The sequence below is a fragment of the Leishmania infantum genome, chromosome 30 (genome assembly GCF_000002875.2).
Source record: "Leishmania infantum JPCM5 genome chromosome 30".
In the NCBI taxonomy this organism is placed as follows: Eukaryota; Euglenozoa; class Kinetoplastea; order Trypanosomatida; family Trypanosomatidae; genus Leishmania; species Leishmania infantum.
The window spans coordinates 868655-882624 of record NC_009414.2 but is presented as its reverse complement, the minus strand read 5'-3'; the positions used below and the strand labels follow the sequence as shown (position 1 = coordinate 882624).

The 13970-nt window shown below is 58.5% G+C and overlaps 4 protein-coding genes across 4 annotated transcripts; all 4 read left to right on the top strand.

Annotated features, from left to right (window-relative positions):
* Positions 1 to 47: 47 nt before the first annotated feature.
* On the top strand, positions 48 to 950 carry LINJ_30_2390 (conserved hypothetical protein; the record flags this gene model as incomplete). Its single annotated transcript, XM_001467048.1, has 1 exon — positions 48 to 950. One exon carries the CDS (start codon positions 48 to 50, stop codon positions 948 to 950), a length of 903 nt encoding a protein of 300 aa, XP_001467085.1.
* Positions 951 to 1995: 1045 nt separating this feature from the next.
* LINJ_30_2380 (ADP-ribosylation factor-like protein) lies at positions 1996 to 2535 on the top strand (the record flags this gene model as incomplete). The annotated part of the gene is made up of 1 exon (XM_001467047.1): positions 1996 to 2535. One exon carries the CDS (start codon positions 1996 to 1998, stop codon positions 2533 to 2535), a length of 540 nt encoding a protein of 179 aa, XP_001467084.1.
* Positions 2536 to 3670: 1135 nt separating this feature from the next.
* On the top strand, positions 3671 to 5311 carry LINJ_30_2370 (conserved zinc-finger protein; the record flags this gene model as incomplete). Its single annotated transcript, XM_001467046.1, has 1 exon — positions 3671 to 5311. One exon carries the CDS (start codon positions 3671 to 3673, stop codon positions 5309 to 5311), a length of 1641 nt encoding a protein of 546 aa, XP_001467083.1.
* A 2516-nt stretch (positions 5312 to 7827) lies between these two features.
* Positions 7828 to 9441, top strand: SPL (putative sphingosine 1-phosphate lyase; the record flags this gene model as incomplete). Its single annotated transcript, XM_001467045.1, has 1 exon — positions 7828 to 9441. One exon carries the CDS (start codon positions 7828 to 7830, stop codon positions 9439 to 9441), a length of 1614 nt encoding a protein of 537 aa, XP_001467082.1.
* Between the last annotated feature and the right edge of the window lie 4529 nt (positions 9442 to 13970).

The window sequence follows — 13970 nt, the reverse complement described above, 5'->3', positions numbered from 1 at the left end:
ACCACCGCCGCACCACCACACCCAGCAGCAGCACGGGGGACGCGGAAATGTCCGCGCACGACTCCTCAGCGGTGGTCCTCATCGCCCACATGAATGACATTGAGCGGCAGCGCCGCGTGCTGAGCATGAGCCAAAGGGAACAGGAGGCCAAGATCGCCTTTACCACCGCAGAGAAGGAGCAGCTGGTGCAGGCCGCCAAGGCTGCGGAAGCCGAGGAGGCGCAGCTGAAAGACGACCTCGAGGTCCTGGCGGCAGAGCAGCAGCAACTGGAGTTGCAGAAGATGGAGGCCACCGACCGCCTACGCAAGACGCAGGCAGAAGAAGCGCTGCACACGGCAGCCATCGAGGTCGACCTGCAAACGCTGGCGAAGGAAAAGGTCCTTTGGCACGAACGGGCACAGGACCTGGAGTCGTTGCGGCGCTCGTGGGAGGAGGACGCCGCTACGTCGTCCTGCATCGGCGCGCTGCGCCAAGAGAGCGAGATGCTCGCGCTGTTGAAGACAGAAAAGACAGCTGTTGAGGATGCGTTGGCAGAGACCATGGCAGCTATTGAGAAAGTGCGAGCTGAGCAGCAGGCTCGGCTCACGTGCGTCGGCCCCATTGGTGCCGCTGCCGATGCGGTGCAGTGTTCTGGGCTAGCTAGGGCGCTGGCATCTATGCACGACTCGGCTTTGAGCGATGGCAACTCTGCAACCGTCAACGACGACGACTCGGCAGCCGCTCTCGAGGAGGAGATGAAGCGGGCTGACTACGAGGCCGCGCAGGCGACAGCTCGTCATGGGCGAACCATTGCGGTCTTGCAAAGAGAAGTGGACGCGCTTTCCACCCGCGCCGGCGAGCTGCAGCAGCTGCTCTCCAGTATCGGGGCGTCGCGGCAGGAGGTGCTTTCCCGCACGCGAGACCTCCAGCACTGCAAGGAGACGGGTCTTTGCCGTCGCTGCTTCACGTAAGGTATGACTTGTGAGGGGCGACAATCCGAGATGGCGGGAGTGTTTTCTTTTTCTTCCTGTGCCACCGTATTCGGTGGCTGTGGCTCTCTTTCTTTTTTTTCCTTCTGCTGTGCTTCTTCATGTGGCTTACCTTCATGAGTGCTCATCTGCTAATTCGTTCAAACGACCGAGGCGACTTTGTGCTGGACGCCCCTGCACCACACACACACACACATACACAGAGAGAGAGAAAGAGAGAACTTGTGCCGTGCAGGAAAATTAAGGGCTACCGTTCCGCTCGGACGTAGCGGCGCAGCTTTGCCGCACTCAGTTGCACAACAGAGGGTGCCAATTTGCAGAAATCCGACCCTGATGCGCGTGTAGGGAAGTGAGAGGCAGCGTGCGCACTGTAGCTTTCCTGCTGGCTTCTTCGACGCGCTCGCCCTTCTCCTGCCAGCACATTTGACCTTTCTTGCCGGCGTCTGCCTCACTCGCTCATCTTGACGTGCGTGTCTGTTCACAACACCCGCTCTGGTGCTGCTTTGTGTGATGCGTTGTTGCACCATCCTGCGCGCCACCACATTGCACGCCCGCGCAACTGTGGTTCCCTTTACCACCTCCTCTTCCTGCTATCGCGCTCTCGAGAACGGCAACGGCTGCATATATTTTTTTTCTTTTACTGTTGAAGAGTATGTCAACATACATACACGTATACGCAAAAGGACACCCTCAGCGCTTCTGCTTCACCTGTCTCTGGCTCAATCTCGGCGAACCTCCGCTGCACCCGCACGTGCACGTACCTATCATACGGGATTCCCTCTGTTGCTAACAGAGCCACCGAAAGAGGGAGAGGGAGAGAGTGCTATCTAAACACGCACGCAAAGGCACCGGCGGCATCCGCGCTATTCGTACTAGCCCTCTTTGCCCTCCTCTGTGCCTTCTGCTGTGTGTGTGTGTGTGTGTGTGTGTGTGTGTGTTGGCCTGGGCACCCTTTTACTCGGTCTCTCGTTCTCTCTTATTTGTAGTCATCGCCGCTCTCTTGCCTTCTCGGTATCGCTGTTCCACCATGCTCCGTGGTCTGCGCAATCGCATGAAGCGCGAGAATGAGCCTCGCGTGCTGATTCTCGGATTGGATAACGCGGGCAAGACGACGATTCTGAACAAGCTAGGCGTGGCTGAGGAGCACCCCGTAGAGGCACCTGAGGGACCAACGCAGGGCTTCAACGTCATGAATGTGAACCGCGACGGCAAGCGCGCCAAGCTCTGCGACTTGGGAGGTCAGCGTGCCCTGCGCGAGTTCTGGGAGGACTACTACGCCAACACAGACTGCATCATGTACGTCGTCGACTCCTCCGACCAGCGTCGCCTCCACGAGGCGCACGAGGCGTTTGTCGATGTCGTAAAAAGCGTGCCGAAGGTGCCTGTTCTGGTGCTCGCAAACAAGCAGGACTTGGCTACCGCGAAAGACCCGCAGACGGTGGCCGAAGCGCTCGAGCTGAGCGACTACCGTGACCGCTCTTGGCACATTCAAGGGTGTAGTGCGAAGTCTGGCGATGGTCTCGAGGAGGGCGTCGCATGGATCTTCGATGCGTGCAATGTAAAGTAGAACTTGAAAACTGGAAGAAAGAGCAGCACAGCCGCGGTTGCAGAGGTTGTCTTTTGACTATGTCAGTGTGCTTGTGTGCCGGGTGTTCATGCACGGCAGTGGTGAACGTACGTGCAGCAGCACGATCGCTGCAGTGAATCGACGGGTGTGCGAAACTGCGTGGACTGCCTTATAGTATTCTCTCTCATACGCTCTGGTATGTGTGTTTTTTATTATGTCTCGTCGCTCTTGTCATCTCTATCCGGCCACGTCTGCTACTAGTGCCAGTGAGCCTGCTTGTCTGCTAGTTGGCTGCCGCGTGCGGTGTGTGTGTGTGTGTGAGTGCGTGACGGTCTACCCATCGGCGCGTGATTGAGTCTGTAAGTGTTATGCGTGTGTCTGTTTATGTGTGTGCGTGTGGATGTGTAAGCGGCGCTGTACTCCAATCACATGGACACGAAACCTCGCAGCCTAGTTGATTGCGTCGTATTCGAGGCTCTTCGACACCGTGCCTGGTCGGCATCACAGCCTCTGGACGGTGCCGATGATGAGCACACACACGCATACATGCGTTGGCTGTTGCAACACTCGACGCAGACGTGCACAAACGCATTGCTGCGCTCGTTTTTTTTTTTTGGTGTGTGTGGTCTCTGGCTAGATGCATAGGGAAGGAGGGAGGGGCGAAACCGCCGAAGACAAGCCGCTGACGCCCCCTTCCCCTCTGTATCTCCTTCACATGGACGGCGCACACGGAAACGGGCTCCAGTGGCTCTCTGCTTTCTTGCGCCTTTTGTTTTTCTTTCCTTCACTTTAGTGCGACAGCGCTTGCGAGGGTGTTTCGGCACTGATCGGTTCGCAGGCTGCTTGCTCCCCCCCCAAAACACACACCCCTCCCCTCCTTAACCCCACACATACACATCTAGTCATGCACATAGAAGAAAGCGGGAGAAGGTGATTTGACTTTATTACCCTCATCTCTGCCGTCTTTCCCCATTAGCGGCAGCGCACTCCTCGGATCAGTGTACCCTGCCGCCATCTTTTCTTGGGAGGAACCCGAGCGCCCTCCACCGCCGATCTCCGCCGACCTTTTCCGTCGCGTGGCATCTTTGTGCGACCCTCTTTTTTCGCCGGCGCACATTCGCACACATCTAGAATCATGCCCGCGCGTGTCATCACATGTGGTATCTGCTTCAATGTGCTCGATCACCCGCTGACGTTCGACTGCCAGCACTCCTTCTGCACCGGCTGCGTCCGAAGACAACTTTCCGAGAATGGTAGCAACGGCTTCCAGTGCCCGCTATGCGCCACTTCCCACACCGAGGTACACTTGCACAATCTCGCGCAGTACGCTGACCACGAGGCTGAGGTGTATGTGGAAATACTGGCGCGCGGCACGTCCAATCCGCCGAAGTGCCAGTGGTGCGAGACGACGTCTGCCAAAGTGCAGTGTGGTGAGTGCATGTGCGTGTACTGTGAGGACTGCTGCATTGCTGTGCACAGGAACAGCGCCAAGCGTGATCATGCCATTGGCAAGCTTAGCGAGTCGAGTCGAAACTTCATGACACGATGCCCGCTGCGTGGGCATGAGGAATACCGAGCCGAGTTTTTTTGCTCGCAGTGCCGGCAGGTGTGCTGCGCCTACTGCCTGCAGGTCGGGCCGCATCGCGACCACCTCCATGTGACGGTGGCGGTGGCCGCTGCAGAGGCGCGGCAGCAGCTGTCGCGTGACATGGAATCTCTCCTCGAGGTCAAGCACCGATTAGAGCAACAGGCGGCGGAGATGAATCGCGTCTCGTTGCTCTACTCTGACACGTACGATGCCGTCGAGAACATGGTGACGGAGCGCTTCGAGGCGTTCAAGCAGCAGCTCATGCAGCGCGAGTTGGAGGTGCGGCGCACCCTGACAAACCTTCGCGATAGCGGTGATGCCGCGCTGACGGCGTCGCGGCGGCAGTACCTCGACAAGCTGAACAGCGTCAACGAGACTCTCCTGCAGTTTCACACGATTCAGAACGGCGGCACAGACGACGAGGTGCTGAAGCGTCACTCGCAGTTTGGCAAGTGCCTCAACACGGATCTGCCCGCCGTGACGGGGAGCGGCTTCAAGGTGGTCAGCCTGGGCGAGATGACGTTGACCAGCCTCGACATTGGCTTAGATTTGCAAACAATAGAGCACAACCATCCCACTTTATCTAGACTGAACCGATCCGGCAGGCTTAGCGCGGCGAGCAACATGTCCATGAATGGCGGCGGCTCTGTCTCCCCCTTCGCCGGCAATACCTTATCGACACCCCTGCGACTCACCTTCCCCGTCGACGACGATGTCGAGGCGACCGTTCTGGCAGAAGGAGTGCGACTGCGGTGCGTCGCCAGCGGCGGTGGCGATACGCAAATTGGCGTGCGCAGCAAAGAGATGTTCCAAACACTTCTTGACCAGTTCCCAGAGGACCGCGGTGTGGTGTCGTGGCAGGTGCGCCTCGACTCCATCTCGGACACCTTCATTGGCGTGGTGGAAAAGACGTCGCAGTCCTCACAGGTGCCGGAGGGGTTCTACTGGAAGGCGGCCTGCGCCGACGTGGTTGACGGTCGAATCGGCCGCTACACACCTGCCGTGCGCCGCCTCCCCGTGTGCCGCAACGGCGATCGTATTCGTTTCTTGTACGATGGCGTGCAAGGCACCCTTCGAATCGTCGTGAACGGCAGTGACGATCGCGGCGTTGTGGTGGCCGACCTGCACCCCCGCATCGCTGCTTGCTTTGTCTTTTACCCCGGCGAGTCCCTTACCATCCTCTTCTAGGCAGGGTCGCCCACGATGGGCGGGTGCATAATGTCCTGCGAGATGACTTGAACACACTCGTCACGGCGGAGGAGAAGGGGACGACTACGGGCTCCCACGACTGGGGCGTTTGGCTCCATGCGCCGTCTACCGTCACACATCCTTGTGCGTGTGTGTGTGTTTCTTTTTTGGAGAGGTTGCGATGGTGGTGACGTAGGGGGACATGTGGCGATTTCTGCTTGGCTGTCGTCATGGTGTCCGTACCCAGGGTGACCGGTGGCTGGCGCGTTGCAATGCGTTCTTGTTTGTTCGCTATCGATCTGTTTTTGTTGCTTCCTCTCTCCCTGCCCTCCCGTGGTGGGAGAAGGCGAACAAAAGTGTAGGCGTGAAACTGAACTTCCCCCCCCCCCATATGCGACCGATTCTCTTCCATTCCTCCTGCACCTTCTCTTCTCTCTCTCACCGTTGTACATCTTCCCTCTGTCCTCGCCGAGCGTCCTTAGGCGTTCTCTCGCTATGTGGGCTGCCGTGCGGTGTATCTCTGCGGGCAGCGCAAAAGCGAACCGAAGCATGCATTGCTTTCTCGGGAAGTGGACGTGGAAGGAAGCGCGTGATCGGGGGAGAGGACGAGATGGCGAGATGGCGGGAGCGTTTCAAGGGGACGGGGAAGGGGGCGAGAACGAGGCAGCGCGGACACCGTCCGTAGAGGACCGTGTTGTTGACGGGTGTAACGTTGCTGCGTTTCCACAGAGCTCTTTTTTTGTCGCCTCTCGTTTTTCGTTGATGTGCTTACTCACCATAGACACAACTGCTGCCACTAGCGGGGCTTGTCCTTCTCCCTTGTGGACTGCCTATTCTACCTCAGGACCGTGTGCTGGAGTGTGTGTGTGTGCGTGTGCGTGTGCGTGTGTGTGCGTTTTTTCGTTTTGTGTTTTTCCGTTTATCATGGACGTTGCTCATCTACCCCGCCGTCTGCGGAGGACGAAAGGAGCGTGCCTACGACTCTCTTCTATGCCCTCCTGCCCTCCCTACCCTGCCCTGCCTCCTCTTGCTGACCTGTGCAAATTAGCAACGTACTCGCACGCTCAGCAAGGCGAACGAGCATCATGGTGAAGGAGATGCTGAGATGGTCTCCTACTGTGTACGAGCGTTTCACTCGACGCTCGGCCTTTGAGTTCACAGGAGGGGAGGGGGGTAAAGGGAACTGGGGCGAGGGCGGATTCTCGGGGTGCGTTTTGCATCGAGGCGCGGTGGCCCCTGGTCTTGAGGGAATCATGATGGTCCACGTTTGTCACCGGATCACGGATGCGAAAAGAGCATCGCAGACATCTTTTTTTTTTCGCTCACGCGATCTTTAGAGTACGGCTTGTGATAAAGCCTGTCCTCGCTGGCCCCTGACAGCCTTGACTGCTCTGCTCCACTCTGACTTTCTCTCTCCGCCTCTTTCCCGCTCTTCTCGTTCCCTTGTGCGCTTCCTTATCTTCCGCACCGACTCCATACATTCCGCCACCTGCAGCATGTGCGCGATCGATCGTCGTCACAGTTGAATTTGCACGCCCTCATCTGAATCCCCCTTTTTGTTTTTCTGATCTCTTCTCGGTTTCGTTTTTTGTGTTTTTTTTTCGGCTAGGTGCGTGCGTGTGTGTCTGTGTTGTGTGCTGTGTAGTGGAGCGTGTGACTGCGTGAGACTCCATTTCTCTCCCCCCTCCCCCGCCCGCCCTGCCATCCTCCTCACCACAATCACCACACAGGCCCTCGGCTTCTTCCGGCACGTTCTCTCTCCAGCGTTCACCGCCTACCGCCTCTACCCTTTCTCACCCCTCACCCCCTCCTTAGCATTCGGGCTCCAGCTCCTCACCACTCCTATCATTGCTTCAAACTCAGCTCTGCTCCCCCACCCCCATCCCCACCCCCTTCTCTCCCCTCCTCTGCTTACCTCACAGCATTTGACGTTCGGTGCTGTTGCTCGTGCTTGTCCGCCGGCTGATTCACCTTCTCCGTCGGTCTCTGCGATACCGCTGCTTGGGCCGCCATTATCTTCGTTTTCTTCCTTAAGTCCTGTTGTGGGGTGTGCGTTATCAACGCAAAGCCAACCTTGCCACAAGGGGGCGACCGTTGACACCAGGAGAGAGAGAGAACGACCTTCTCATCTATGGAAGATAAGGCTTGACTCACTGCTCAGTCTATGCAGCCGTCTTGATTGTCTCTGACGTTGTTTTCTGTCTCGCTCTTTTTCTCTTTCCCCCAACTCAGAAAAGCAGAACGAACGTGCGCACGCCGCAGGAGAAGTTGAAGCAGTCCGTCTGCACTCATCCGTTCGGCTGCGAAGGTGTCTTCCACGTTGCCGCGTTGGAGCACCCCACTGTTTTTTCTTCGTGTTTTTTTTTTGGTTCGTCGCGTTCCCCGACCCTCCTTGCGCCATCAGAAGCTTGTCTTGGAACTCCCTCAAAGAGACCTCTTACACGACAGCGACCCCCTCCCTTCCTCCGTCGTAAAGTACTGACCGCGTGCTGCGGCGCACGTAAGACACAGCCATCATGACCACCATCTCCCAGTACCTCAATGAGCGGCTGAAGGACAAAAGCCCGACGCAGGTTATTGCCATCACGCTCAGCGGCGCCGTCGCGGTGCGCATCGCGGTGGACTGCTTCCGCGATGGCCGCTTGACGGCGCGCAGCTACCAAGCGGTGTGGCGCGGCATCCGCACTCTAGCGGCCCCCATAATCCGCAAGGAGGTCAAGAAAGCGGTAAGTGGGGTGAAGATGCCGTCGAAGGAAGGCGAGTTCAAAGCCCTCGTTCTGCCGGAAAAGTCCCGCTCTGAGGCGGAGGTGTTGCAGCTGGTCACCCAGCTTCACCACGACCTTGACCTCAGCTACGAAAAAGGTTTCTTCAGTGGAGCCGTCTACCACGGTGGCCGATCGCACACCGCCTTCATGAACGACGTTATGGCCATCTTCCAGTGGAGCAACCCGCTGCACAGCGACATCTTCGGCGCGACGCGCAAGATGGAGGCGGAGATTGTGTCCATGGTGCTGCACATGTACAATGGCCATTTACTTCCGGACGCCGGAGGCGTCGTGACGTCCGGAGGGACGGAGAGCATCATGATGGCCCTTAAGACGTACCGCGACTGGGGACGCGTGACACGCGGGATCGAACACCCGTCGGTGGTGGCGCCCATCACCATTCACCCCGCGTTCGACAAGGGGGCAGAGTACTTTGGCATTGATCTCATCAAGGTGCCGGTGCTGGCGACAACCGGCCGCGTGGATCCAAAGGAGATGGAGAAGTACATCCGGTACGACACGATCGCCGTCGCGGCGTCGGCGCCAAACTTTCCGCATGGCGTCGTCGACCCTATCGAGGAGATTGCGGAGATGGCCTACAAGCACAACATCGGCATGCACGTCGACTGCTGCCTGGGCGGCTTCATCATGCCCTTCCTCGAGAAGACTGGCCGTTCGGCGCCGGTCGTGGACTTCCGCAATCGCGGTGTCACGTCGATCTCGTGTGACACGCACAAGTACGGCTACGCACCTAAAGGGACGTCGACGGTCATGTACCGCTCGAAGGAGCTGCGCAGCTTCCAGTTCTGCTGTGTTTCGGAGTGGCCAGGCGGCATGTACTGCTCGCCTGCTGTGAGTGGGTCAAAGCCAGGCAACGTGATTGCCGGCACGTGGGCGGCGATGGTGCGTATGGGTATGGAGGGCTACATCGATTGCTGCCACAAAATCGTCACAACACGCGAGACGATGACGACGGAGTTGAGCAAGCTGCCCTACATACGCATCATTGGTGAGCCGACCGCGAGCGTCTTCGCCTTTACGAGCAATGTGATCGACATATTCCGTCTCGGTGACGATCTCAAGTTACGCGGCTGGGTACTGAACACCCTCCAGTTCCCATCCGGCTTGCAGTTTAGTGTGACGCTGCTGCAGACGCCAACGGCAGTCACGGCGCGCTTCCTGAGCGACGTGAAGGAGATAGGGGACACCCTCTTTGCCGAGAGCGAGAAGCTTATCGCCGATGGAAAGAAGCCCGTACTCGGGGAGTCGAGCGGCACGCTCTACGGCACGGCACAGCGCGTTCCTGATCGCACGATCATCAAGGATGTGCTTCGCGAGTTCCTGAACACTTACTACCAAGCTTGATGTATGTGGCAGGAACATGTGTGAGTTTGCCGCACCAATGGCAGGCGACAACGCTCTGGCGTGTCTAGCTCCGGCCTCTTCGCGCATGCGCGGAGGCGTGCGGAGAGAGAAATGGACAGCGAGGCACCCTTCAAGAGTGAGGGCGATTCGTACCCCTGCGCAGCTTTTTTCCTCTCTCTTTCTGGGCAGGGACGCGAGTGTCGACGTCACTGAAGAAGGCGACCCATTCCCTATGGACACGGTCGGACTGTGTAGGTGGACAACCCCCCCCACCCCCGACCGACCCCTCTCATGCACACACAGGCACGCCAACGTCGCTTCCGCTGCCCGTTCCACGTTTTTGCCTGGATGATCCCTCCATCGATCAAACCCGTGCAAACGAAACGGAGGAAAATGGTGCGCCTTGTCGTGCTCCCGCTTCTACGCCCCACCCCCACCCCCGGCCTCTCTGAGTCTCCGCGTGCGCGCGTGTGCCTCTGCGGGGTATCGTTCCCTCTTTGCCCTTTTCCTTTGGTGCCTGCGGCGCTCAGCTTTGCGTGTCTTCTCGTACACTTTACCGCCGCCGCCCCCCCCCTCCTCCTCCTCCTCCGCCGCCGCCCTCTCGCCCGTCTCTTTCTCCGTTTTCTTAACCGTTCATAGTTTTATCGTGTAGGCTTCGTTTTCTTTTTTTTTTCGTTGTTGTTCTGAGAACAAGTGCGCGCACATCCACGCTGTACGGACTGAGGCACGTGCGCTGCAGGTGTCTGTGCGCGTGGATCTCTTCGTCTTACCGTTTTCCACCCTCTTCCCTCATTGCATACAAATGTGCGATACCTTCCCCTCTTCCCCCCTCTCTGCCTCCCCCCCCAAAAAAAAAAACACAGCCTTCTCCTCTCTTCGTTGGCTTTTGTGCTTCGCGTTTCCCTCGCGCAAGCATCTCTTCCGCGTGCATTTGCATGAGTGTAGTGCCTTGCATGTGTGCGCCCCCGGCGCACTGTTGCTCGCCCGAGGAATTGGTGCTTGCCTCGACTGTAATGTGTTGATGGGACCAAGGATCTACGGTGGTCTCTTCCGCTCCCAGTTGTTCTTGTGCTGGTGTAACGCGACTCTCCCGCTCTGTGGAAGTTTCCTCGCCTTTGTGTTTTTTTTTTCTCAGCGTTATGCTTGCTGTATCGCTGTGTTGCTTTCTCCATCCCTCACTGATGCCGGGAGGGCACACACACACACACATCTCCGTGTGTGGTATCCTCAGGGCACTGTGGCACGCGCTCTCCTTCTCTCTCTGCGTGGATGCCCAGGCAGCTCCTATTTATCCCCTGCCCAACGTCGAATGCATCTCTTCTGCTGACAGGGTCCAAGTGCCGACGACGTAGGGAGGCCGGAGCGATGCATTGCTGCTGATGTCGGCGGTCAGGTGATGGGCAGTGTTCTGCTGGAGCGAGCGGCGACCGTGCACACGCTTGTGCCATCCACATGATGGGCAGAGTGTCAGCCTGGCTCGAGCGCAACCTATCACCCAGATCCCCTCGCACTGGCCCACTGATGTCTGTGTGTGTGTGGGGGAGGGCGGGAGGCCTGAGGCGCGTGGGGTGGGTGGAGTTTAATGCCGGGGCCGTGCTCGCAGATGACTGCGTCGCCGCATTGCTGTACGTTGCGCGTGTCTAGCGCTGCTTTGGACCAGGCGCATGGCGCCCTCTGACGGGGCCGGTGGGGTCGAGCGAAGTTGAGCTCGTGTCACACGGCAGAGACTGGTCACGTTGCAGGTAAGGAGAGTCGTTGCTCTTGCCTCGCTCACACCAAAGGCACCCTCTCGTTGGTAATTTTGTTTTCGTTGTCGCGCTCTCTTCACTGTTCTGACCGCGACGGAGGCGACGACTTTTCACCACCAAACGGTGAACGCTCTGTCTCCTTGTGAAATGTGTGTTAGTGTGTGTGTGTGTGTGTGTTTCTCGGGGGTTGCACTTGTTGTCGTTGTGGTTTCGTGGACAGGGCCTCCCAGGGCCCTGACCTGAATCTGGCCAACTTCCTCCTTGAACTCATCCGGCATGCACCTGGACCACCCCTTCTTACTCGTCAAGCGACAGAGTCCAATGCCTGCGCCCTGACGCACAACCGTGCACGCGACCTACACCAATCCACGGCGTGTAGGGCTAACCGGGTCACCGTCTGGCGCCTCCGGCACTGCACAGGTCGGAAGAAGGGCTGAGGCAGGACAGGAAGAGCCCGTTAGGCGGGCGGCCCCGATTGCATGGCATGATGGCTCGCCCTAGACGGTCAGGATTCCGCTGTGGCGCAGGAGTGGCCGGTGAGCTGCGGTTGTGGGCGTATGCTGTTGCAGACTTGTTCGCGGTTGAGTGGACACGTTGGAATAAAATCGTGGTCGGGGTTATGTCTTGCCTTGCTTCCATAGAGCAACTCTGGCTCCAACGTACGTGCAGAAGTGATATATATATATATATGCAGAGAAGAAAGCAAGTCTTCTAGCACGGCGTCAGTGCGGACAAGTTCCTCGGCAGTGGTCAGTGATTACAGCCTTTGCCGTAAAACCTGAAAAGCAGCGGCGGAAGAAGAAACGAGTCACGGTCTGTATCAAAACATCCTTACATGATCGCTGTCAGAGGTGCGGGGCATGCAACACTGTGCTTTTTTTTTTCAGCACGCTGCGACGTGAATCCTGCCGGTGTTCTACGGATCGCTTGTGCATCGTTGTGCGGTCATCGCTTTATTCCTCCGCTTCGCTTCGTGTTTGGCCTCGCAGCTGCATGCCACCCTCTCTTCATGCAGCCCACTCTCTCTCACGCACACACACGTATTGGTCTGGCTGTGGGGCGCCCTCATGCACAAACGGCTGGCGAAAACGTCTGGGCGCCCCCCCCCGAAGTCTTTGCCAACTGCGCGTCTTTCTCCCGTGTTCTTCTCAATCGGGAAGGAAGCACTGAAGTTTTTCTCATTGGGCCACGTGCCCCCCCCCATCTGCCCCCACCACAGGAGTGCACCATCACCACAAGCGCTCGCATTCCCTGCAAACGTCATAGACGCATAAATACACAGATGCGCACGCAAGAGCGCTCCTCGCGCGAGCACATAAAAGGTTTTTCAGGTAGCGCCGATCCACCGTCGAGAAGGTTCGCACCAACGCATCAAGAAGCGACTGAAAAGGAGTAGCAGCGTACCCAAAGAGGACAGCGCTCTCTGTGAAGTCGCGTGCTATGCCGTTTCGCTTTCGTCTTCGCGACCCACCTAGCGATGTCGCCTTCCTCTCCCTCGTCGACGGCGAGACTCTGTACAACGCCGACGGTGCTGCCACGCGGGATGTGAAGGAGGCGACAATTCGCCAGATGGGATGGCACCGCGTTGAGTTGCCGCAGGATTGGTTTCTCTCACGCCACGCACTCGACACCTCCAGACAGCTCGTCCAGGGGATGCAATGCACCATGCAGTACCTGAAGTACTGCTGCAAAAACGAAGAGAGGCGCGCGCAAAAGGCGACGGCGCAGCTTCGGCGTTGCGAGGAGGAGCTCATAGAGCTGCGCGAGTGTGTGGCAGTGTATAAGCAGCAGCTGCGTGAGCTCCGACAGGAGCGGCAGCGTGCGAGGTCAACTCCATCGCGCGCGCCTCTGACCAGAGAGGGACAGGCGAGCCATTCACGGGGAGCTGTGGACACCGTGCTTCAGCTAGCCTGCAGTTTCTGCGGAAATGTGTACCCAAGTCGGCACGCAGTCGAATCGCACATACGAAAGCGGCACAAGCGGTTAGAAGGATGCGCTGTCATGGCAGCCGGCTCCGCTGCTGTCTCTCTGAAGCAGTTCGAAGCCGCAACCCAAGCTCCCACTTCTTCGGCGCAGGCGCCGCCTGGTGGCCTTTTCGTGGATCATGTGCCCACAGTGCTGCAGGAGACTGCTGACGAATGTGGCGATCGCGGCTTGCGAAAGGAGATCAGCGAACTGCGGCTGGCGGTGGCAAAACTCATGGAGCAGCAAGCAGCTCTGCAGCGTGGCATGCCACCGTCCTACGTGGCCGCGGCACCGAAGCAGTCAGCGGGGGAGGCAGTCACGGCAGGAGAGGCGGTGGCAAGCAGCGGCCCCCTTTCCGGCCTGCAACAGCGCGGTAGTAGATTGGACGAAGAGGACATTCTGCTTCGTATTCACCGAGAGCTGTTGCGCACCGGCGCAGAACTTCAGCAGTTGCAGAGCGCCGTCGGCAGGGAGAGTGAACAAGGTAGGCGGAGCGCTGCTGACGATCGCGGCTCCTGCAACTTGAGAAACGACCTGCCACGAAAGCAGGCGCAACAGGAGCATCGTGATCCCTTGGCGGCGCCACGAAGCACGCGGGCTGCCCTCACGCTTGATCCGCAGAGCGTTCTGCACGGCCCTCCACGCACCGAAGGCAGTGACGGCGGAGAGGCGGCACGGCGACGAGGGAGCGCAGGTGAAAGTCTTGTCGTTGTGTCCCCCATCACGCCCCCAGCAGCGGCAAGGGCACGGACGCAGCACGCACTCGCCAATCGGGAGGACATAACTGCTGCACTCAAGCAGAAAGACGTGGAAGAG